This window comes from Rhipicephalus sanguineus, chromosome 3, assembly GCF_013339695.2.
Source record: "Rhipicephalus sanguineus isolate Rsan-2018 chromosome 3, BIME_Rsan_1.4, whole genome shotgun sequence".
Taxonomy (NCBI): Eukaryota; Metazoa; Arthropoda; class Arachnida; order Ixodida; family Ixodidae; genus Rhipicephalus; species Rhipicephalus sanguineus.
In genome coordinates this window covers 72548522-72573230 of record NC_051178.1, presented here as the reverse complement: position 1 = coordinate 72573230, position 24709 = coordinate 72548522, and the positions used below count along the sequence as shown (strand labels likewise).

Sequence of the window (24709 nt, the reverse complement as noted above, 5' to 3'; positions counted from 1 at the left end):
ACCGATATATTCGACCGTGAGAACCCCTGAAAACGTGGGATAAGGAGGGAGAGAGCCAGGATGGGAAAGAGTGCCAAAACGCCTGTCTGCACCGTAAAAACACTGCTGTCGAGATTAAGGACAGCCCAGTAGGGAGTGGCTTAATCTGAGGATAAACAGATTGGATAACAGAAGGTTGAGGCGGACCAGCAGTGGCCACCTCCCCTTTTCTTTGTTACCGCAAGGTACTTAAGACTGGACGGAATTCGTTTCCCTTCAGTCTAGGCTGTAATCACTCAACTGATCGATCAGTAAGACTCCGTACGATGCAACTTTCGTCTGGGCCGTAACCACTCGGTGGTCGAACAGTGAGACTCGGTTCTTCGTATGTAGTAACAGTGTTCTAGGCTCTAACTTAAGAAAAGTTAAGTAGAATAGTAAGATGCTGTTGATGTCTATGTTATCATCAGTGTGCTTCGGCAAGATGTACATATGACTGTAAATATTTCGCTGCAATATACCTTCAAGTTTTTATTACCTCCAACCTGCCTCCTGCTTCATCGACGTCGATCATCTCCTTGACGGGACTTCAATCCACATCAAGGAGAAAACGAACAAGAAAAAACATAACTGCATGCATGAAAATCATGGCATGCATGTCATATATGGCATGATTTACGTGTCACGCTCATGGTACGCTCGTGTCATGAGTGCCTTGATTTGCCTCGAAAACAAACAATCCGATCTATGCAGCTCCTCGCTGACTGCTTCGCATTACATCGATTCCCAAAATGCGTGGGATCTGCCTAGCCTTTTTTTTTTCTTTTTAAGCGTTCGAAAAGGTTGCGGAAATTCTGGTCAACCAGTGAAAAAGAAAGAGCATTTGACCGTTTGCGCCACGCAGGCCTGTTTTGTCAAAAGAACTTTGTCCTGTTGTAATTTCACCTTATCATGTTTCGGTCTATTTAGTTTGAAATGCCAGAAAGAGACAGGTAAGGATTACGTCGTTTATACTTTGTTTGAAGCCTAGAACAATGCGTTCTTATATCTAGGGATTGCGCGCAAGCCAGACTGCCGGCTTACTAGGCCGGTTTTTATCTCTACACTTAAAATGAATATCGGATATAACGAATTAACTTATTGTCCTTATGCTACTTTGTTATAACGAGGTTAGACTGCAGATAGCTAATGCGTATTTTCATATACCGAATAGACCTACATGAGTAATCCTGAATAAACTTCGCTCATTTGGTATTCCCATTATATATGTAACTTTTTTTCGAGTTCCTTACTTTGCGGTTCGGTTTGGGATAACGATATTTGCGAGTATGCATGAAATTAATCACCTCGGCTGGCCTAAGTGTGGACAGAGTGTTTTTACTCACTGCACGGCTTCTACGATGATCTGCATGCTGTTGACGTCGCAATCGATGGTGACGTCCTGGCTGAATGCCATGAGCTTCACTTCTCCCCGGTAGGTGGCTCGCACGGGCCCGGCGCCGAGGTCCACGCGCATTTCGACGCCACCGCTTCCCACTTTCACGTGACAGTCGCCGGTCCTGCAAAATGATGCGGAAACATCGTGCCAGTTTGCTATTGAAAGATATCACTGTACCAGGACGTACCAAAGGTTTCAGAGGTCGCGAAAACTACCGGCTAAGTTCTTCGCTGGGCCATGAAGGTAATCAACCGCTATATTTTCCAGTTTACTCACTACCAACTTGGTGGAAAAGCATACAACATTTACTACAGTACATTTGCCAATTGAGGTAGCGAATACTGAGGTATAGTCGTCGTACTCTAGTGCACGCCAATGCCGAATAAAATATTGTTGTAGCGCGATAACGCTTCATACCATTCCAAACCACCCAGCAGGGCATGACCCAACCTCCGATGGTCATCGTGCCCACTGCGCTACGCCTGCGCGATCCACCTTTCTTTAACGGTACCGATGAACAAGACGTCGAAGATTGGCTGTCGACATTTGAAAAGGTGGGCGCGAGCAACCAGTGGGACGAGCCTTCGAAACTTCGTTATGTTTCCTTCTACCTGAAAGAGATCGCAAGTCTCTGGTTCAAGACCACCAGTCAGAATTCCCCACCTGGAGTGATGTTAACAGTGGCGTACCAACTCGTTTGCGAGTGGGTGGGCTGGCGTCATATATATATATATATATATATATATATATATATATATATATATATATATATATATATATATATATATATATTATATATATATATATATTATATATATATATATATGCGTGTATAATTCGAAAGGAAGTTCGGAAGTTATGACGAAGGCCGTGCCACGGCCGAAACGTAAATGAGTAAAAGTATGCAATTTTCGTAAGTGTGCTCCTTCATTTCTTCGATTATATATATATATATATATATATATATATATATTAATATATATAATATATATATATATATATATATAATATATATATATATATATATATTATAGACAGAAGGACTACGTTTTCTCTGAATTTCACGTGATTTTTTATATATTCATAGAGATTATTAGATGATTTGCTTTTCAAAACTGTTTTCAATCAAGGAAGAATCTGCACAAACAAATTGTGCAGGCGGGGCCGACCTATTGGCCGCGAGATCAACCTATAGGAGGCAGCACCGTCGCCGCGTTAGTGAGGAGAGGCGGTCGGCGGCGCGTATACAAATGCACACAGCGGCGCTTCGTTGTGAGCTGTTTGAGCCGATTGTTGGCGAATAAAATGCGTTGATTGCAGCCAGGGCTGGGCAGTATCGCGATACACGAGTATCGCGATAGTATTTTAGAGATACTTTTGAGTATCTGTATTTCTGTATCGAGATACAATTGAAAAATGTATTTGTATCTCAGTAGTGCAATACTTTTATGATGTATCGCTTGTATCGCGATACAATGCAGGACAAGGGTATCTCGTTACATTTTCTTTTTGTCGGAAATGAGTTGACGCGTGTTTCCAAGGGGGTATGACGGTTCTTTTTTATTTGTTTTTGTGCCAAGACAAGCAAAGGCGCGCCGCCTGTCGCCGATAGAAAGGGCGGCGATGGTTTCCCCTCAAGCACAGAATGGTCCTTGTCGTAAAGCGCGCGACGCCGCAGAGGGCAGAATCGCGGAGGCAGTGTTGTCGGCCTCTGCCGACGAAAGTCGATGTCTTTTAAGGCCAGTGCAGCTCGCCTAGTTTTTTTTGGGTGGTAAACCATTACTTCGTGACCCCCGCGCGGATACCGCCTTGGAACAGAGGCTTTGCGATGCTTAATTCGCGTGCGTTCAGTTCTCAAAGCGGCGGCACTTCTAAAAGCAGTTCCCATAGTCGCGGTGGAAGTGACTAGAAGATGGCTATCTTTGTCGCGCTTTCAGCCACCTCTCCAGCGTGTCACGGTGCGTTCCTAATTGATCACAAGCGTGAAACGGTCTTTTGTGGTACCAGGCTCCCCGACCGCCGGAGGTGACTTCGCCTGTTGCGGCTTGCTGAAATGGGTGCTGGTAGCGTCGGTGGTGGTGACACCTTTATTGAAGAGTGACCCTTTCAGCCCAGGCGATGAGTGCTTGCTGTAGTTTCTGATGGGGCGCTCTGAGCAGCTGTCCCTGATTCCACGTCTGTTTAGAGAGCTTGCAGGAGCGACTTGGGAGGGCTTACACCCTCTCAACCCAAAGAACGTGATTTTAGGAAGCCAATTTTTGGATTGTGCCGTTTCGACATATTGGGCTCCATTGCGCGTATGTATTTATGACCGGCATATATGGGCAGCGGAATCCTCAGTCGTCTTTGTACTTTGTAAGCCGCCCCCCTTCCCCCTCTGTGATGTCTTAATGGCGCTGAGGGTACTGTAATAAACAATTAAACTAAAAGTTTCAATACACTGCAACTTTATTTACACCATTATGCTACACTTATAAGTTTCTTTGCGGAGTACGAGCAACTTTGAAATAAAACAAGTATTCTAGTATCTGTATTGCAGTATCTGTATTCCGGAATACTTTTTTCGTCATATTGCAAAAGTATCTCAGAAATATGCCGTTACGCTAAAGGAAAATGTATCTCAGTATCTGTATTTTAGGCTTCCAGTCCATGTATTTCGATATCTGTATTCCGGAATACTTTTGCGAGTATCTGCCCAGCCATGATCTGAAGTGGAGGTCGGGCAGGCAAATATGACCGAGTGCCACTTTGAGCTCTGTATGCCATGGTAAAACAAAATTTCGGGGGGGGGGGGGGGGGGGCAGGGGCCCGGTGTGCCCCCCCCCCCTGGCTACGCCACTGCATGGGGCAGCCTGCCCAGCCTTGTGCACGCATTCATTGCGACACTGTAAATGATTGTCGGTTGTTTCGCCGGTAGCGCATGTGGTGTCCATGGGCTCCGATTCTTCAGCTTCAGGACCTAATGGCAGCGCTGCACATGGCGGCGATCGCGGCAGTGTTGCTACTGGCATAGAGTTTCCTAAAATTAACTAGAGGGGACTCTGGCGCTGCGATCGTTCAGCTACCATGGGAATGATGGGTAGTACACAAATTTGCCTAGTCTTCGCGCTTGCGGCTTCAAATGTACTTGTGGCTTTGTTTATTGCTGTGTCTTGGCGTTCATTTCGGATAAAAGAATAGACCGTTGTGAACTTCGTGACCAGGTTTGAATTGGTGAGCCTAAAAAGGTTAAATTGGTGAAGTGGAACTGCTCACTTTTGCTGAACTTCGTTTTGCGACAAAGCGGGTGTAGCCGACGCGGAGCCAAACGGAGCCGAAAGTACGAAGTTTAGACAAATTTGTGTACTACCCATCATTCCCATGCTGGCTGAAGCGTCGTGCGTTGCAGCTCCCATAGACACTAGCGCCAGAGTTCCCTCTAGTAAGTATTGTAGGAAACTCTATGGCTACTGGTACATACATTCGTTGACTGTTCGGATGCAGCACGGTCACGTTTAGTGATACTTGTGATACTTGCCATGCTTGGTTCAGTTAATTGTTACCTTCGGCTGCAAACGTGAAGAGTAGTCTTTAAGGACTGACGCTACTGCGTCCTTCTTGAGCCGCCGCTTCTTATATTCCATGAAATCTTCGGGTCGTAAATGATGGCTGCATATTCTAGTGTAGTTTGAAGGCGTATTAGGAGACCAATTATCCCGCCTAATTACTGCAAGCCACCTCTCCCGAACACCAGTCATGGAGGGACAGCCGAACGAGGTCGAAATTAAGCCTTATAGTCGGATACAACTTTAGAAGCTGAGGCAAAAACCAGTCAAAAAGACGCCGGACAAGGGAAGAAGTGACCCACACAACGACCAGTCGTTGTGTGTCACTTAATTCTCTTGTCCAGCGTCTTTCTGACTGGTTTTTGCCTCAGCGTCAGGTACCAACTGACCCAGACTTCGCCGTTACAAGTTACAACTTTAGAAGTCAGCGGCATTTCCTCCTCAAAGGCGGATGAACACAAGCCTGCACCAATAGGCGCGCACTCGGCATGATGATGCCTCATCAAACGCGAAAATAGACTTTCGGCGGCGCCAACACGAGTGATGCAAGAAATCATCACATGATGACGTCGTCATACGACGCCCCAGATAATAAAATTTTGTGACATCGTCGTGACGTCACATCGTGCGTTATCGTCATATCGTGCTTGGTCAAAATGGGCCGATGACGGAGGCAGTGCATAACCATCTGAGGTGCAGAAAGCTCAGTGCCTCAGATCCTTGAGGCTATAAGAAAATCACATTAGGTGCAGAAAAATCTCGAAGGGAGGCAGCGGATGTGCAATACATTGACTGGGAAGAAAAAAAAAAAGCTTTCGCCTTTTAGTCGTCTTAGGTGAATGCATAAAGAACACTGTGAGTGTTTTTTTCTTTATCAATAAAGGGGAAAAAAGACAATCGTGATTTCTTTATGTTCCATTTGCAGAGTGGAACACAACAGTATACGACTACGACATACTAAGGCATGCGAATGACGTGGCTGCAATAGCCTGAAATAGAAAATAAAACGCGAATGCTGTTAAACTCGAATGCAAGCATCGAACGGGCAGCACGGCCTGACAGACTGTCTGCGGAATACATACAGTGGGGATGGAAAGAAACGCAAACATGCGGCACCTGCATCCTTTGCTGTTTCGCATTTATTTTCAAGTGGTTGTAGCCTGGATGATTGATGAAAAGACGGATACAATCAAAGACCATCTAGCGTCTTTTTATTGTCACCACGGTCAGAGCGTGATGAAGACAGCGCGCCGCTATGTTCGCGTTTCTTTCCATCCCCCCTGTATCCAAGAAAGCCTGCGAGAAGCACGAATGCAATTAAACTCGGATGCAAACACGAATTTGTGAGCTTCGTAATACGCGCGGCCGCTCAGCGCCAGCTTCCCGTAGTCTTAGGGAGCCTATATGACCGGCCCTGACGTGGATGGATGGATGGATGCTATGAGCGTCCCCTTTAAAACGGGGCGGTGACATGTCTGCCACTAGGCTCGAAGAGAAAAAAAAAAGAACAAGCTTCCTTGTTTCATGTTGGCCTAATACCTTATCTACATTGATTAAATCTATGTTATTATACCAAAACAATATAAATTCACGGTCCACCTCTCTGCCTCTTAAGGCAGAATGACCTTATTTTTCCCCCAATATTTATTTTTGTTCTTTATCTCTACTTTTCTGCCACCAATACTCTAACCATCTCTTACTTATTTCTATCGCGGACGTGTGCAGCTTTCCATTGTTGTCCCTAAAACCCAAGGCTTCATGTAGACTTGTGCCCACACGTATACCTGGATGAATATCGCCACATTCAATCAGTACATGTTCCATCGTTTCCTTAGTTCCCCCGCAGCATGTACATTGTTCTTCTTCGTTACTGAATCTCGCTTTATAACTACGCGTTCTAAGGCAGCCCGACCTTGCTTCAAACAGCAAAGCGCTTCCCCTTGAATTATCATAAGACCTTTCCCTCCCTATTTCGTTTTTTCCCTTTCGGTAGTTACTCAGAGCCGGCTTCTTTTCCATCGATGTCATCCAATAAGTCATCTCCGCCTCTCTGACCTTCCGCTTAATGCTCCTTGTTGCCATATCGCCTGCACAGCTAGCCGTATATTTACTGGTGAGCCTCCTAGTTCTTCTTCTCCACTGCGTGTCAACGCTTTTTCTATACAAATACCTGAAAACCTTCTCTGCCCATCGACTCTTCTTCATTTTCCTCAGCCTCTCTTCGAATCTCATTTTGCTCTGAGTTTCCCTCACTTCAAAGCCTGTCCATCCCATATCACCCTTTACAGCCTCATTTGTCGTCTTCCCGTGAGCGCCCAACGCGAGGCGGCCCACCGTCCTTTGATTTACATCCATTCCTGATTGTACTTCTGACTTCATGCACACTACTGAGTTCCCAAATGTAAGCCCCGGGACCATCACACCCTTCCACAGCCCTCGAAGCACCTCGTACCTATTGTATCCCCATAAAGCTCTGTGCTTCATAATTGCAGCATTCCTCTTTCCCTTTGCTACCGATGCTTTCTCTTGTACCTCCATATATCTATCCCCCTCATTTACCCATACTCCGAGGTACTTGTACTCGCTTACCCTCGGTATTTTTTTGGCCCTGTATAAAGACCACATGGTCTTCGTGATCATTGAATACCATCAATCCACATTTTGTTGTGGACTCGCACAGCGCCACCACTCGGCGAGCGGAGGCGGAGCGCGCGCTCGACTGCCAGGAGAGCGTTCCAGGCACTGAAAAAATAGAGGAGGCGCTGCTTATGCACATTTTGCAGCACAGATGTCAGCGCTGCCTTTTATGATGCAATAAACCTTCCTGTAAGGAAATTGAGGGGCCAGCAAAAGCTGTATTATAACTAGCGCCATCCCTCAAGGCAAACGTCCGCTGATGGGGTGCGTGGCTTATAAGAACACCACCTAGAATTAGTTCTAGGTGGCGTCGCTCATACCCACTGTGGTAGACTGTGGTATCAGCCGAGGATTGGGTGAAGTTATATGAATATACAGATTTAACAAGCAAATTACTTATAACTGGCAAGTTCAATCTGCTAGATCTATGAAATTAAAATGTACCAAAATGGTAATGACAAAGGAAGGAGATTGAACTGAGCAACCACTTATAATTGATAATTTCTTCAACAGGAACATAAACGTCCATATGACCATATCTGTGAAAGTCGCAGGGATAATCATTCATCATTGGGTGTTTGCTGGGTGAACTTACTAAATCTTGTGAAATGTATTTAAATGTTCCTCTCAGCATAGTAATCAGGTGACGCGTCTACTGGTGGTTGTCCAACTTGCATAAAAGTGCAAAGGTTCTGTCAACTTAAAAAAAGTGTGAAGATTCTGTCATAGAAGTTACTCCTTTCATCGATATGCGGGACATGTGGAATGTGAACTACAAGACTACGTGAGAGTATATCATGTATATATACGTTATACTATCGTATTTGCACGATTCTAGGGCGCCCTCACCTGTAACGTACAGGTAATTTTACGTAAAGAAAATAAAAAAAAATAACGTGATGCCCGTTCTGTTTTTGAGCCCGATTTTAAAGTGCACACGTATTTGAGGGTTACATTTAGTAAAAAAAGTGCGCGTTAGAATCGGGCAAATACAGTAATACCATGCGCATATAAGCCAAGCACCACTTTTCCCACATCCCATCCGCAAAACAGTCGCAAAAGCAGCACGAATATCATATATGCCATGCATGCCTAGGATAATTCCCGCTCATTGAACTTCTGCTTAATTTTTGAAATTGCGATAACAATTATATGGACACTCTCGGCTGATTTTGCCGTCGCCGTCACGTTCCGTATGAAGTCCAAATCGATCACATCGCTCCACGGGCACCGTATGTTCTATGTGCGAGGGAAAGCGCGCGAGCGCTGCCGACGAACGCGGCTGAAGCAGAGATGAAACGAGCCGGCTATCTCCGTCACGCGCAGGGCGCATGCGAAAATGCCCCGCGCGTCGTATGCTCTATGCGCGAGTGAAAGCGCGCGAGCGCGGCCGTCTATCGCTGCTCAAGCATAGAGGTCCGCCTTTGGTCGCTTGAAAGGCGCATGGAGATAGGAGCTGGAGGGGGGGGGGAGGGGGGAAGTGCGTGCTTGCGATAGGAGAGCCTACTTTAACTTTCAGGGCTTGGTCGCGCGCGTATCTTTAGAGGCCAGATGGGGATACTGTTTATTAGAAAAACAAATTTTTGCTGGCGCGTATATAACCACTGGCATACTAGGAGGTATTCACGGGGCTCCTACCGCCAGGCGGCGCCAGCGAGTGCGCCGTCATGGCCGTGGTCCTTCAGCGATCCGGCTTATGACAGTCTGATGTTTGGCGACGCTGCACCTCACTACGCCGCTTTCTTTGAAAAAATATAAAAACAACATGCGCTGCCGAGAACTTTGGTTGTAGCCCAACGGTCATGTCTGTTGACACTCCATGACGGCTTATTATTGCATCAGGAATGCAGTAATTAGTCCCGGACGACGGGAACGGAGCAACAACGTTTTATTCACGGATTCGTTACACACAGTTGCCAGAGCCACAAACATAGTTCGGCCAACAGCCCCCACCCTCCCCCCCCCCCCCACACACACTTGGCTTTTGAACATCACCTTCACACCACACATAGAAGCACGCCGTTCTCACAAGTCCATACTAGTCCAAACGGGTTGGAGGTCGCCGCGCACGAACTGGTCGCCGAGGTAAGGCTTGTAAGGCACGCCATCGGGATTAATTCTGAACATGCCGTGTCGCCCAGTTTGAAGAAGATTGGTCGCAAGCATGGGGTTGACGTCGTGCTCACAGCCCGCTGCAAACTGGCCAAGCTGTGCTCCATGGTTAAAGATCATGGGAAGGGAAAAGTGAACCAGAAAGGTTGCACAAAACACGTGCCATGCACTTTGTTCCCTGTACCAATGCGGTCGTGTACAGAGTTCCGTTGAGCTCCAGAAAAGTGTACATCAGCCAGACTGGTCGATGTCTAAATGACAGACTCAGAGAACATGCATCGTCATGGAAGGTTCTCGCATGTGGCACGCACCTGTCTCTGCACTGCAGAGATTGCGGGTGCAATCGGCAGTTTACGAGCACTAATGTTCTTAGCAAATTAAAACACAGACTGACCACCGAGATCACGGAAGCTGTGCAGATTAAAGCGAACTCAACCACGTGCATCAGTGTTCCCTTCGGTAGCGCTGAATGATAAAGAAATAGGCTTTCTAAATAGTTAAAGGGCGGCAGTTCGGATAAGTAACTTTCCTGTTGGCCTTGTCTTTCTTGTGGTAAGGTGGCTGCACTTGTGAGAAAATTTTTCAATAAACTGCAGTTAGAAGTTGAGCGTCTGTCCTGTCAAGTACTTTCCTTCTATTCCTGCTGTTTTCCGCTCAAACAATCTAGAATATGTTGCACCAACTGGCCCAGCATACCACCTTACTGAACATTTTCATCCTTCGTGCAGAGGTGAACACACTTGTCTAGAACACTCGAACGGCGAGCTTTTGACTGCACTGACGACGTTTGCATGCATGACTGCTTAGGGTGAGTGCCCTAGGCGTGGGCTATCTCAAATTGATTGTGCTGGAGCGTGCTGTTACAGCATTTTAGACAACTGTGTTAACCTCTGTACTACAGCCATGTAGCTCATTTTCCTCACAGTCTTGTCATATTTTTCTTTCACGCAGCATGTCTCATTGCTGACGCAACGCGGAACAAAGAACCCTAAGCAACGAGGATATATCCGCAACCTCGTTTCCTGAAGCTGAAGCAGAACGGGCAACAGTTTGACAACGAATACCTTGGTAGCAGGAATTGTAGAGCTGTACTATGAAGCCCCCTCTGTATGAGATGTTTTCACGGAACGACTGTTTTGTAATAAAGACTCTTCGTGTTGAACACCACCTAGTTTCAATTGGGTGACCATTTACGATTAACTGGATTGCCAGTTGGACACCAGTTAGCTTCAATTGGATTACCACATCTATTCAATTGGTTAACCAATTGAATAGATGTGGTAATCCAATTAGGTGGTTGAAGGTAGGTGGTGTTCAATTGGTTAACCAATTGAACACCACCTACCTTCAACTGGCTGACCAGTTGGACACCAGTTCTCTTCAACTGGTTACCCATTTGTGCACCAGCTGGCTTCAAATGGTTAACCAATTGAACACCATCTACCTTCAAATGGCTGACCAGTTGGACACCAGTTCTCTTCAACTGGTTACCCATTTGTGCACCAGCAAGCTTCAATTTGATGACCACATCTATTCAATTGGTTAACCAATTAAACACCACCTAGTTTCAATTGGGTGACCATTTACGATTAACTGGATTACCAGTTGAACACCAGTTCACTTCAACTGGTTAACCATTTGGGCACCAGTTAGCTTCATTTGGATGACCATGCGTGTTCAAGTGGTTGACCAATTGGACCCCAGTCTATATCAACTGGTCAACCAATTACCACTAGCTCTACCCAAATGGTTTACCAATTGGATGTAATTGATACGTTCTAATGGGTGGCGAAATTCCAATTGGTCGAAAACCAGTTGGTGCAAATTTGTATTTTTCCAATTGGACCACTTGAATTTTTTTGACTGGGTGGTAGAAAACATCAAGACGCCGACACTTTCGCTGACTGCATCGGTCTACGCATGCGCAGATGCACTTGAGCCATGAGCTTAACACGCTCACCAGTAGAAGCCAAAAAAGATACCAATTTCGGTGTATATCAAGCTAGCGAAACGGCCGCCAGCGCACCATGAGCTTGGCACGTAAGTCATGCGGTACATGACATGCGTTTCATGATTTTCATGTTAACTCGTGTTATTTATGTTCGTCACACAGTCACATCGCGCAATACCAATTTTGGGGTAGATCAAGCTAGCGAAACGGCCGCCAGCGCCCCATGAGCGTGGCACTTAAGTCATGCTGTACATGACATGCGTGTCATGATTTTCATGTTAACTCGTGTTATTTATGTTCGTCACACAGTCACGTCGCGCAATACCAATTCCGGGGTAGATCAAGCTAGCGAAACGGCCGCCAGCGCACCATGAGCGTGGCACGCAAGTCATGCGGTACATGGCATGCGTGTCATGATTTTCATGTTAACTCGTGTTATTTATGTTCGTCCCACAGTCACGTCGCGCAATACCAATTTCAGGATAGGTCAAGCTAACGAAACGGCCGCCAGCGCCCCATGAGCGTGGCACGTAAGTCATGCTGTACATGACACGCGTGTCATGAATTTTATGTTAACTCGTGTTTTTATGTTCGTCACACAGTCACATCGCGCAATACCAATTTTGGAGTAGATCAAGCCAGCGAAACGGCCGCCAGCGTCCCATGAGCGTGGCACGTAAGTCATGCTGTACATGACATGCGTGTCATGATTTTCATGTTAACTCGTGTTATTTATGTTCGTCCCACAGCCACGTCGCGCAATACCAATTTCAGGATAGGTCAGGCTAACGAAACGGCCGCCAGCGCCCCATGAGCGTGGCACGTAAGTCATGCTGTACATGACATGTGTGTCATGATTTTCATGTTAACTCGAGTTTTTATGTTCGTTACACAGTCACGTCGCGCAATATCAATTTCGGGGTAGGTCAGGCTAACGCAACGGCCGCCAGCGCCCCATGAGCGTGGCACGTAAGTCATGCTGTACATGACATGTGTGTCATGATTTTCATGTTAACTCGCGTTTTTATGTTCGTTACACAGTCACGTCGCGCAATATCAATTTCGGGGTAGATCAAGCTAGCGAAACGGCCGCCAGCGCCCCATGAGCGTGGCACGTAAGTCATGCTGTACATGATATGCTTGTCATGATTTTCATGTTAACTCGTGTTATTTATGTTCGTTACACAGTCACGTCTCAAGATGCCAATTTTGGTGTTTATAACTCTAGAGAAACGGCCGCCAGCGCACCATGAGCGTGGCACGGAAGTCATGCTGTGCATGATATGCTTGTCATGATTTTCATGTTAACTCGTGTTATTTATGTTCGTCACAGAGTCACGTCGCAAGAAACCAATTTTGGTGTATATCAAGCTAGTGAAACGGCCGCCAGCGCACCATGAGCATGGCATGTAAATCATGCCGTACATGACATGCGTGTCATGATTTTCATGTTATGACTTGTCATTTATGTTCGTCATACCGTCATGTTACGCCATACCAATTTTGGTGTACATATTCGATTAACCAAGCGACCAGGAGAGCACAAAGTCGTAAGTCGTACGGCGGAGGATAGATAGATAGATAGATAGATAGATAGATAGATAGATAGATAGATAGATAGATAGATAGATAGATAGATAGATAGATAGATAGATAGATAGATAGATAGATAGAGATAGATAGATAGATAGATAGATAGATAGATAGATAGATACGCTCAAAGTCGCAGAAGTTCGCTAAGAAATGCTTCGCATTTAATACAACGTGCAGTGCCGACGACGGCCACATACCTCAATAGCCGATGACTACAGCTGTCACGGACAGCTCGGCTAGGCCTGGCTATACAAGTGAAAGCTTGTTTACTTGGTTATACTTGTTTACCTTCGTAGCAGAAGCACAGTTTGCCAACCGAACGACATGGCTAGTCGAACGCTCCCTACTGCGTGCACTCACTACCATCGTTTCGTCAGTTTCCGAAGCCGTCGCCGCAGTCGACGCGAGAAAGAGGCCCCTAATGCCCGCGCTCGCGTGCTCCTCTGATACGCGCGCTCCTTGCGTTGTCACCTCGGACGCTGAGGACGGGCGTTCGCAGAGGTAGACAGACGAGCCGACAAACGCGTTCTCTGTGGGCTCATGCACAACTGCAACGCCACAACTAAATTTCGCGCGGCTTGTCACGGGATATGCGTTCCTCGCTTCAAGGCCACGCGGAGATACACAGCGAAACTCACTTGACTAGGCAAGTAAATATTTCGCTTTGAAAACTGCCACCATAACATTTACTGAAAGTCCTGCTACCATGTTATGACTTATGCGAAGATCATATTTAACAGCGACGCTGTAAATCGGTTTTGGCGGATCGCGTCCGCGGACGAAATACGCGCAGAACAACAATTTTCGGCTAACCGATTAACTTCTTGAAACACCATGTGTAGGCGACGCTCATACCATCCAAACATCCGTCCAAAGTAGAGAACAGAGAGATAGAGGAGAGATACACAGAGCAGTGAGAGATGTGCATAAGAGAGGGGCCCACGCGTTATATACATCACCTTAGCTTCATCGGTGGCAGCCGACATTATTGCAGTGCTGATTATCTAATAACGGCTACAGTCATCATGTGATTGTTTCCGTGGTACTTCTTTAACCGGTCAGTCATATTCAGATAAAAAAAGGTCACTCGATGCACCTTACCGAACAATTCAGTTTGAATGAAACCTTCGGCTATTATCATGATTTGAGGCCTCGTCGGTTGGTACGGGACTTAAAAGAGCTTGAACGGGAGCTTGTTGGTATGAATCTATCGAGGAAAAGATTGTTAAAAACGCAGACGAGACAAAAAAAGCAGGGCGGGCGCTGAATGCCAACAATTTCGAACATGAGCAATGTTCGAAAAATGTGATTGGCTGGTTGTGAATAAGCTATTCATTTGAAATAAAAATCAACTGGTAGTTAGCGCTTGTCTGCGTTTGTTACGGTCTCTTGCCTAGAAAATTCTTGCACTTAGTATTGTTGAGTTGGAGTACTTTTCCTTTTTAGGGTCATTTGTCCCTGCTTAATTATACATTTCTTCATTATCTTCTCCCAATTGGTTCCAATTGCGCACTAGCGCTGTTTTTTTTTTACTCATCGTTTTCATTTTTTTGTCTACGGTCTAAAGGCTTCAAATATCGTTATGAGTTAGTGCAATCCATTGTGGGATGAGACTGCCAGTTTTTTATTCTATTCGAATAAAAATCGCTCTAGCTTCCTCTTTAGCTCGATACGCGCCACCATCATCACCATAATAGCCTCCCGGTGTGCTACCCAGGCGCGAGTTGCGCGTGCTGCTCGTGGCCAAATCGTTCCACGGCAACCGTCAGAACGTGCCTGCCAGAACCAGTGCTGTCGAAGCTCCATCTTCTCCACCAGTGCCTGACCAGTGACTGGAGATGCCAACCTACGCCGCTCTCAAACGCGCCGAAAGGAGGAAGTTCAAGGCCAAGGCGAGGCTGTCTTTCGGTTCGACAAGCAGGGGTCCCAGCAACCTGCCGTCTCGCAGGAAGGCGGACCGGCCGGGCACGTTCACCCGTCTCGAGATGCAGCAGAAAGGCGAGGAAGGTGTTCTTCGTTGCGACGATTCTGAAGATCGGACCAAAGGTGCAGCTTCCAATCGCTGCTCCAATGATGAGATGTTACCGACCACAGAGAAAGCGGTGAGCGAAATGCGCGCAGCGGAATTGTCCCCTCACAGCATCAAGCCTATGGACGGGAATGAATGGGAAGACAGCCCAAAGAAATGTTCCACAGACGCAAGCAGTTCTAACTTCGAGGGTAATCTCATCACGAGTGAGGAAGCAGAGTCGGACGCTCTCGCAGACTCGGATGCGGCTGATATTGCGAGACTGCTGCGAAAAGCTCTGAAGAAGAACGGACCATCCCTTGAAGAAGACCTGCTGAGCGCACTGAGCCCATCGCAGGTTCAGTATGTGATCCATGCGTACGGGACTTTGGCTGCCTTTATGGACCATCGCGCAGAATTCGAACAAACCCAAGAAGGTCGTTACGTATTCGTGTACTACGAAGACACAGACGGCGAAGAATGTGACTGCAGCGGGTCATCACATACCCATGACGAACCTAGCCGCGCACGTTATTCAAGTGGTTCGAGCGATGGCGGCCGCCAGCACGCGGACGACAGCGAACCGGAGCGCGAGCGTTGCAGCTCGTCGAGCAGCAGCTGCTATGAGTCAGCCGTCGAAGAGCAATCTGAAGAAGAAAAACATGGACTCAAGGACGCCTCTTGTCAAGTACATCTATGTGCCCCTTGCTGCTCACGAGGTCTACAAGCGGTGCAAGAAACATCAGATGCCGACGCACAGACAAATGAGTTGGACACTTCTCGGTTCGTGGAGTTACAGTCGACATTGCAAAGTCGAGACGAAGACGCCACGCAGCTAAAGGAGCGGCTGGAAAATGTCCGACAGAACCAGGTCAGCGAAGTACAGCAGCTGCGTTTGAAGACCGAAGAACTACTCACAAGGCCTCAAGCAGCAACACCGCAGTATGTGGTCAGGCTGAGGAACCGCACGGCCACGAAAGAGCAGAAGCCGGTCGATAAGAACAGGACAGATGACGAGGTTCGCCTGCCACAGCCACGGCCACCGCTGCGCCAGAGGAATCTACCACCCCGTCTCGGACCGGAAAACAAGCTGCCGACGCATCCAGTGGAAACAAAACCCCGGCCACTGACACAGGCTGACAAGCAGTACTCGGGGTCGGAAACGCCGCTGCCTGCGCAAGCGGTGCACGAACTGCCCGGCTGCGAGAAATCTGCTAAAGCGCCCGCAGACGTCGTATCCATGGTGTCGAGCCAGGGAAAAACAGCGAGGAGCAGTACAGAGAAGCAAATATCTCAAATAGTCCGTATGGCAAAGAAGCAACAGCCGGACCTCACTGAGGTTGAAATCCGAGAGACTCTACGCCATTTGCGCCTCACAAAAGGGGGATTATCAGGCATGACCTTTAGCGCCATCGTGGAACTTCTGCTCGGACAACTGAAAGCTGGCCCTGAAGACAAAGAAACGTGAAGGCTACGCGTACCACGAAAGAAAAGCTCGCCATGTTGCAGCTACGTGGGGAAGTGCGAGGCTCCCGCGTTTTCTTCCTTCTTTTACATTTTCATGTGTATTTTATGAATGTATATTTTGATGTAGCGCTGTTGATTTTTACCAATTTTCTTTTTATATGCAACGTTCGTGACATAAATCGTTTCAGCCCTCTGATATTTGGCGTAACTTTTTCCTTTGAAGTATACTCTGCGCAAACGCTGAATCCGATGCGGCGTATATGCTTGTACAAATAATTCCAGCTTTAACTGCGGAGCTGTCCGCAGTTAAAGCTGGAATTATTTGTAGGACCGTATCCGGGATCGCACAAAACTTGGCCTAGCTATGCAAAGCGAAGTGGGAGCATAGCACAGCCATGTATAGTATAGTATAAAGAGGGGTGGGAAAGGGAAGTGAGGGCGAAGAGGAAGGAAAGGACGAGGCGGAGAGGGTAAAACTTATAGCTATGTGTAGCATAGTATAGAAAAAGGGTGGACAAGGCAAGTAAGGGTGAGGAGGTGGGAAAGGGAGGGATAGGCTAGAGCATAGTATAGCCTTGTGTAGCATGGTATAGCAAGGACGTGGGGAAGGGAAGTGAGGGTGAGGTGCCTTATTACGCGCGCTTCACATTCCGACAGGTTGGGACTTGCGTGCTCTCTGCAGCAGGTGGTTCATGGCTATCCACCCTTGATGTGCCAGGCTGTGATGGATGATTCACAGCTGTGCTGTTTGATTGATTGGATGCCAGCCAGTGACCAGTTCATGACAGCAGAGATGCCGGATTTCATGTCGCTGACAGACGCAGGGTGAACAGCAGCGAACTTAAACGCCTTCCGCACTCGCCCATCTTCATAGAGGTACGAGGCTGGTCCACGCATTGCAATGACCTCCTTGTGCGCGGAGGACTGTGGAGACAGCTTGCCATGAACTGCAGATAATGTAGTACCCGTATACGTAATAAACCACTAACGAAGTTGGGTTCCTTGGATGCACGTCTTAACGGCGAAGCTATTTAAGCTCGCCGTAATTTGTCTGTCGGAAACAGAAATGATCATCATCGTGAACCGGCACGCGCTCTCTTCATCCTCTTCTTCATCGTCATCGTCTTCTTCTTCTACTTCGCTCCCAAACACGTGCGCTGATTTCTCCGGCGTCGCCTGATGGGTGAGATAACGAGTACAGAGAGAGAGAAAGGAAGAGAAAAAGAGAAATAAAGAAAGAGATATAGAGAAAGAGGGAAACTCTTGGCAAAAAGATATCTTCACGAAGCCGGATTCAAACCCGCGTATCCTCGATCCGTAGGCGAGCGTCTTGAAGGGCCCCTCACCAGGCCCACATTGCAAATTTAGTTAGACGCTGGAAGTTGTTGCGTGCCGAACGAAGACACAGTTTTTCAAATCCGTTCATTACGAGCTGAGAGAAACAATAATTTGTAGCGGCGCGAAACCATGATGCGAGGAGGCGAGCTTCAAACCCTTGCCACTCGCCCCGTGTAGCCTGTTGGTAGCCTTCGCAACTAAATTCCTTCCCTGCCCTCTTCGACATCGGATGAACGCCACCTAAAGAAGTTTTTTTGCGTGGCGTTGATCGGAGCCGTAGGATCACATGACGCATACGCATTAACACGTCACGCCCATGCCCGGTCCCGTGCGCATGACGTGCCCGAGCCATCTGAGCGCGCGAGCGGCGTTGCACGGCCGCTACCTTTTTTTTTTCTTTTTCTTTTTTTTATGTAGTGGCCGTGGGCGTTGTGTCGGCGTTCTCTGTAGTGTACTGCCTGTTTCTGCGGGACGGGCATGAAAGCTGCGACATTTGTACGGGCACGAGACTACTGGTATCAAGAGCCAGTGCCGCATGAACATTTAGGTAGACGCAGGAGGATAAATGAGCCTAATTAGCGGTGGAACGGCGTAGATTTCGCTGTCAGGGCTGTCGTCTGCTCGACGCACAAACCGCGAGAACAGGAACGCATGGAAAACGGAGGTAGATTAGTCCCGCGTCTCGCTGCGATTCGCAGTGAAAAAAGAAAAGAAGAAAAACACGCACACATTCCGTTTGTGTGTCTTACTATACCTCTCAAATTTCATTCGCCTATTAAAGCAACAAATTACATAAGCTACACATGTCGCGTAAAATAATTATCGCCGTGTCACGTGCTACTGTGAGCGACGTCAGAGAACAGATGTCTACGTAGAGGAGTGACGTCAAAGCACAGACAACTACGTAGGGCCCTTCCTTGTTGTACGTCATCCCCTCCTTGGGGCGCGCACCCGCGAGACGAAGGGCAAGCGGCGTTCAGCTTGAAATTTGGCCTATTTCCGCGATGCGTAGCGTTGCAAGTTTTGGCAGAAGGGATCGTGAACGCCCAGTGTACGCATTGCGCTCGTCAGCTCAAAATTGTCAGACTTGGTGAGGGGCCCCTTGACCACTCGGCTATCCAGGCACGCTAGCAAAGCATAGCAGCGTAGCATAGCCTTGCGTAGTATAGTGTAGCAAGGGGGTGGGAAAGGGAAATGAGCCTGAGGAGGAGAGATGTGATGGTGAGGAGGAGGGGAGAGAGTAAAGCGTAGCACAGCAAAAATGAGAGAGAGAGAGAAATAGAGAGAAAGAAACGCAGAAAGAGAAGGGAAGAGAGAGAGAAAAGGATAGAAAGAAGGAGGAAACAAGGGAGAACAAAAAAGAGAGAGAGATAAAGAAAGATGGAAACAGCAAGAAAGAGAAAGAAATAGACAGCGAGAAAGCGAGGGAAATAAATCAATAGAAATAAACAGAAAAAAGGACATAGGAAATACAGAGAGAAGAGAGAAATAGACGAAGGAAGAAGGAGAAAATTTGCAAGACTTAGCAAAACAGCAAACGCTAGGACTACATAGGTGCTCATCAGCTCCGCTGTCCCTTTAGCATTGCGCCTCCGGTGCAAGCTACGGTAATTTTTTTTAATCGGTGCCATCTAATGGTATACCGTAGTCGGCAGCGACGCCTTATATAATAACAGTTACAGCGTAAACTGGGAGAGCTGCCTTCATAGAGCCCATCGTAAACTCTCTTAGGACGACTACTGCGAGTACAGTCATCATTTTGCGAAGTAGCGAGGTACACACTATACGTCTGTAAGGCTATACGCGCACCGACATTGCACGCTCTGTTGTGGCTGATGATGACGAAGAGTTATGGCTGAGTCCTTAGTGATCGGCGACGCAATGCCTTTAGACAGTGACTTTGTAGTATAGTTACCAACTCTCTCCTTCTCTTTCATCATTTCGTACCCCCTATCCCCTTCCCCAGTGCAGGGTAGCCAACCGGAGCATATTCCTGGTTAAACTCCCTGTCTTTCCTCTACCTTTCTCTCTCTCTTTAAACTGATGAAGAAATGTGATGAAGAAAAAAATGGCGAAGAATTATGGCTGAGCCTTCTTTAATGGGTGGAAAGCTTCAAATCACCCGCTTGTGATGCATTTCACATTATGTGACGCCTTGTGTGATTCTTCTCCTCCACTACGCCACATTACACCTGTTAACGCGATTCGTCGCACGACATGATGCATATGTGGAGGGTCTTTTTTGAATGCAGTTCAGAGCACTGTCGCAGCTCTGTGGTATCCATTCAGAGGGCCCGCGTTCAAAGATGGCGCGAACCATGGGTTTTATTTTTATTTTATTTTTTGTGCGCGACAGCTGCGACGGACAAGCAATAGCAAAATCGGCTGTTGTTCTGAGTTCGTAAGAGCTTACGCTGTAGAATACATTGTCACCTTGATGACGCTATAGCCAATCTTCAGCAAAAGATTACCTCAGAATGCGCTGAGGCATGGCATCTCTGTTCCGACATGGGACTAGCCAACGGCTGGGTAGGGGCCTACCTAGTTGGGCCGCTGCCTTGCCTCTCAGGGCCACAATAAAGTTGCTTGTCTGTCTGTCTGTCAGAATGCGCTGTGCCAAACAACATATGTGCATCTTTACTGTTTGGGAACAACATGGTCGTCAACAAATGCAAACGTCTGTAGGGAGGACTAGAACTCCATTTAGAGCCGATTCTGTAGCCCTCGTCTTAAATCTGAGTTGCGTCGCGTTGGGGTGGCGCTTGCACCGGTAGTGACCGCCCACTACCGCTGCTAGAGAAAATGACTACGGATTCTAATATGTGCCTTCGGAAATACAGTTTTAAGAGTAATTCTATACACTAGTATAGTGTAGCCTACGTCTGGGTGCTCACGTGATCGCCTCCTTAGCTTGGTGTTGACCAAAATTGGCACGGCAGGGTAAGATGCTTTGACGAATATGACTGTCTGGTCGTGACATGAATAACGTGAAAATCCTGTCGCGTACGTCGTCAAACCCATCCCTCCAGGCACATACCCGTAACCACAGGCCGTGGTATACAGGTATGTGCCACAGGTGATTGACAGTTTGTATCTTCCCAGGAACGGCGAGAACAGACATTGATAATTTAGACGCGAGGGCGCTAACAAAAATTGACATCAGCAGCAGTTGACCCCACGAATGCAAATAATGAAAATCAGGATCGCAGCAGGAATACGAACCCAAGCATTCTGCGTGGAATTCAGGTATTCTACCACAGAGCCACGCCACGCCTTGAAGCTGCTTTGGAAAAGACCCTATGCAGGTGTAATGTCGGTGCCACGTCAATTGTGGTTGCAGTGTTGGCTATCCAATTATATAACAAAGCAACAAACATTACATATGTACTCCTATGATACAGGCGTCATGCCGGCTTAACGTCAATTGTGGTTCCAGTGTTGGCTCTGCTTTTATAGAAGTCTAATAAACATTACGTTTGTATTCCTCTAATTCAGCAAGCTATATTGAAACATCGCTCGACCCCGGAGGAATACGATAACGAAAGTTAAGTATGATATTCACATCATCCTACCGTAAAGTGCACTTCGTTTTCATAATAGCGACGTCTGTACTCTAAAGTGAGTGCTGACGTTACGTCAGACAATACGTAACCCTTTAAACGCCAGTGTAGCCGACGTACCTGGTAAAGATACGATGTGAACACAACTACTGCGCTTACAAAAAACGCCAGGCCTGCGCGGAAAGCGCAGCACAGCCACAACGAAAGCTGGAAGAGCGGCATTTCTAGAGCCCGGTGTAAACTCTCTTGTGGCTACTAATACAAGTACACTAGCAACGTACCCACTACGCCACAAATCATAATTTTTGTGAAGTTGGGAAGCACCCACCACGACTCGTCATTCTGCGGAGAAGCGAAGTACCATCTGTAAGGCAGTATGTGCACTTTGTTGATGCGACGGTTGATAACGGTGAAGAATTATGGCTGAACCCTTTGTAATGGGTTGGAAGCTTTAAACGACCCATTCGTTGTGCGATTCGCATTGCGTGACGCCTGATTACAGAATTCACTTTTTGTAACGCCTGGTTGTTATTTTGCTCTTCTACCACAGTACATTACATAGGTAAATGCGGTTCCTTCCCGACATGAGCCCTGTATAGGGTCTTTTTGCAAGGCAGTTTCAAGCACCGGCATGTCTCTAAGGTATAATACTCGGCTCCCACGCAGAGGGCCGAGGCTCGAACCTCGTTCCATCCCGAATATTTTTTCTTTTTATTTTTTTTAATGTCGCGCGATAGTGGTTACGGACACCGGCGGCGGCGGCGGACAACTACGGCACCAAAAACGGCCCTTGTTGTGACCTCATGACAGCTTTCGCTGTAAAACACGTCGATCCACCCCGTAACGCTTGGCTTACAGCCAAAAAATGCAGCATAGACAACTACTCGCTGATTGCTTCGCATGAAACCGATTCCCACCAGGTGTGAGATCTGCCGAATTTTATTGATGATGCAGTTGCACCCTTTCCTCTTCCTCTTCTTCCTCACATCTCTCCTCTTCACTCTCACTTCCTTTTACAGTGAAGGCTGTTATGAGATCACAACAAGGGCCGTTTGTGGCGCTGTAGTTGTCCGCCGCCGTAAATAAAAAAAACGAAATAAAGAAAGATATTCCAGGATGGAACGAGGTTCGAACCTGGGCCTTCTTCGTGGGAGCCCAGTATTCTACCTCAGAGCCATGCCGATTTTTTTTCTTTATTACCGGTTTCACAACACGGCACAGGAATGCTTGAAAATACTTTGCAAAAATACCCTATACAGGCTTCATGTCAGGAAGGAACCACATTAACATATGTAATGTACTGTAGTAGAAGAGTAAAATAACAACCAGGCGTCGCACAACGCGAATTCTGTACCCAGGCGTCACACAATGCAAATTGCGCAACGAGTGAGTTGTTGAATGCTTCCAACCTATTACAAAGGCCTCTGCGATAATTCTTCATCGTCATCAGCCACAGCATCAACAAAGTTCACACAATGTCTTACAGGTGTTTAGCGAGTACCACGGTTCTCCGCAGAATGACGAAAAATTGCATTGTGGCTTCTTCCCTACTTGACAAAAATTATGATGATTTATAGCGTAGTGCCGTGGTACCGTTCGCATGTCGTTACGTTACTATTTTAGATTTCGAAGGGCTGAAAAATTTCTTTCTCGATTTTGCGACATTGCCGATTTAACGAAATGATTCGAGCGTTGTCCCGACTTCTGTTAAATTGAGTTTCAAGTGTATTTACATTTCACTTGAGTTTACTGTTATGTCAAGGCGATTCTGAGGAGAAATATACAATAATCTGTGCGCATATACAGTATACAGTGTACACTATGCGATAACAAAAACTCTGCCTTAGCAAAATAGCGAAATTGAGTTTGCATTATAATAATGGAAGTTATAAGGAAACATCTTAAAGATGTTAAGACGGGGATTCAAGAAACATATAGTAATACCAAATGCTCCGTTTTCCTGAAATGAGCGTTCCATCGAGCCGTTTTAGGCTATTTTCCATAGGCGCTGAATTTTCTATCGCCTTACCTTAATAGATAAGTTGACGATACTTGATGCTTAATTAGCATTACCTTATTTAGCGTGCCTAATTAATATATATTAGGGGTGCTGCCTGTATCGTGTTTTTATACTTATTCTCTGTGTTTGTTTGGTACGGAGCCGCCTTTATATTTTTCTTAAACATATTTGTTTTCCTTTTTTCGGCCTCCCAAAAATTTTTTTTAGTATTACTAATCAACATATAATCGGAGCTGTAAGTGGCGATAGTGCGAATAGTGGCAGTGTCCTGCGACGATTTGTGCAACTATACAATACGTCTGAGACGTCTCTGGGCTGTACGTGTCCTCTCACAGAAGAGAAATTGTTAAAAGACTGCACGTTAGTATGTCACTAACGAACGCTTTACGCCAGCAGATGAGTAGAATATGAAAAGTCATTGCAGTTTTATGTCCTCTACGTATACACGATGCATCACAAAAATGTCGCTGCCAGCGTTGTTGCTGCTGCTGTACACCTTGACCGGTGATGCTATCTTGCGTCAACAGTAACACTTTGTCGACAAGGCAAAACTCCACGCCGGTATTTCTTGGTGGCTTCTTGCTGAAGTTCTTGTAATTATATGGTAACCTGCTAGCTGGTCGGCAAGCAGAACAACGACTCCCAGCTACTCCCAATTTGCAGCTTACTTGTAATATATACGCTCTTCACTGTTGAATCGATGCGCGAAGGTCATCCAACGTTACTAATACTAGTGAGAGAAGCGCAATCTGCCGATGAAAGGTATGCTCGCCCTGGGTGACAGTTTGCGCTTACGCACTATACGACGTTTTTGTTGTTTTCTCTGTACGTGTTTAGCTTGTGTTCTGTGTACTACGCACTGCTGTAGCACGCCTGAACTACTTAAGTGTTTACTTCTTCTTCATTTGTATACCAGCCCATATTCCTGTGCAATGAGTTCAATAGCACTGTTCGCGCGAATACGCATACGCATGTAAGAGTGTTTAGCACAGAGTTTTCATCGATTGATTACGTGCACGACAGTGATGCAACAAAGGTCCGGTTATTTTATGGAATAAGGT

The 24709-nt window shown here is 46.7% G+C and overlaps 1 protein-coding gene across 1 annotated transcript in view; it reads right to left on the bottom strand.

Annotated features, from left to right (window-relative positions):
* Positions 1-24709, bottom strand: part of LOC119386731 (uncharacterized) — a 52781-nt gene that overhangs the window by 9569 nt on the left and 18503 nt on the right. The window contains exon 4 of the mRNA XM_037654015.2: positions 1365-1538. Within this exon, the coding sequence (XP_037509943.1) occupies positions 1365-1538 (174 nt within the window). The remainder of the gene's footprint in view (positions 1-1364; positions 1539-24709) is intronic.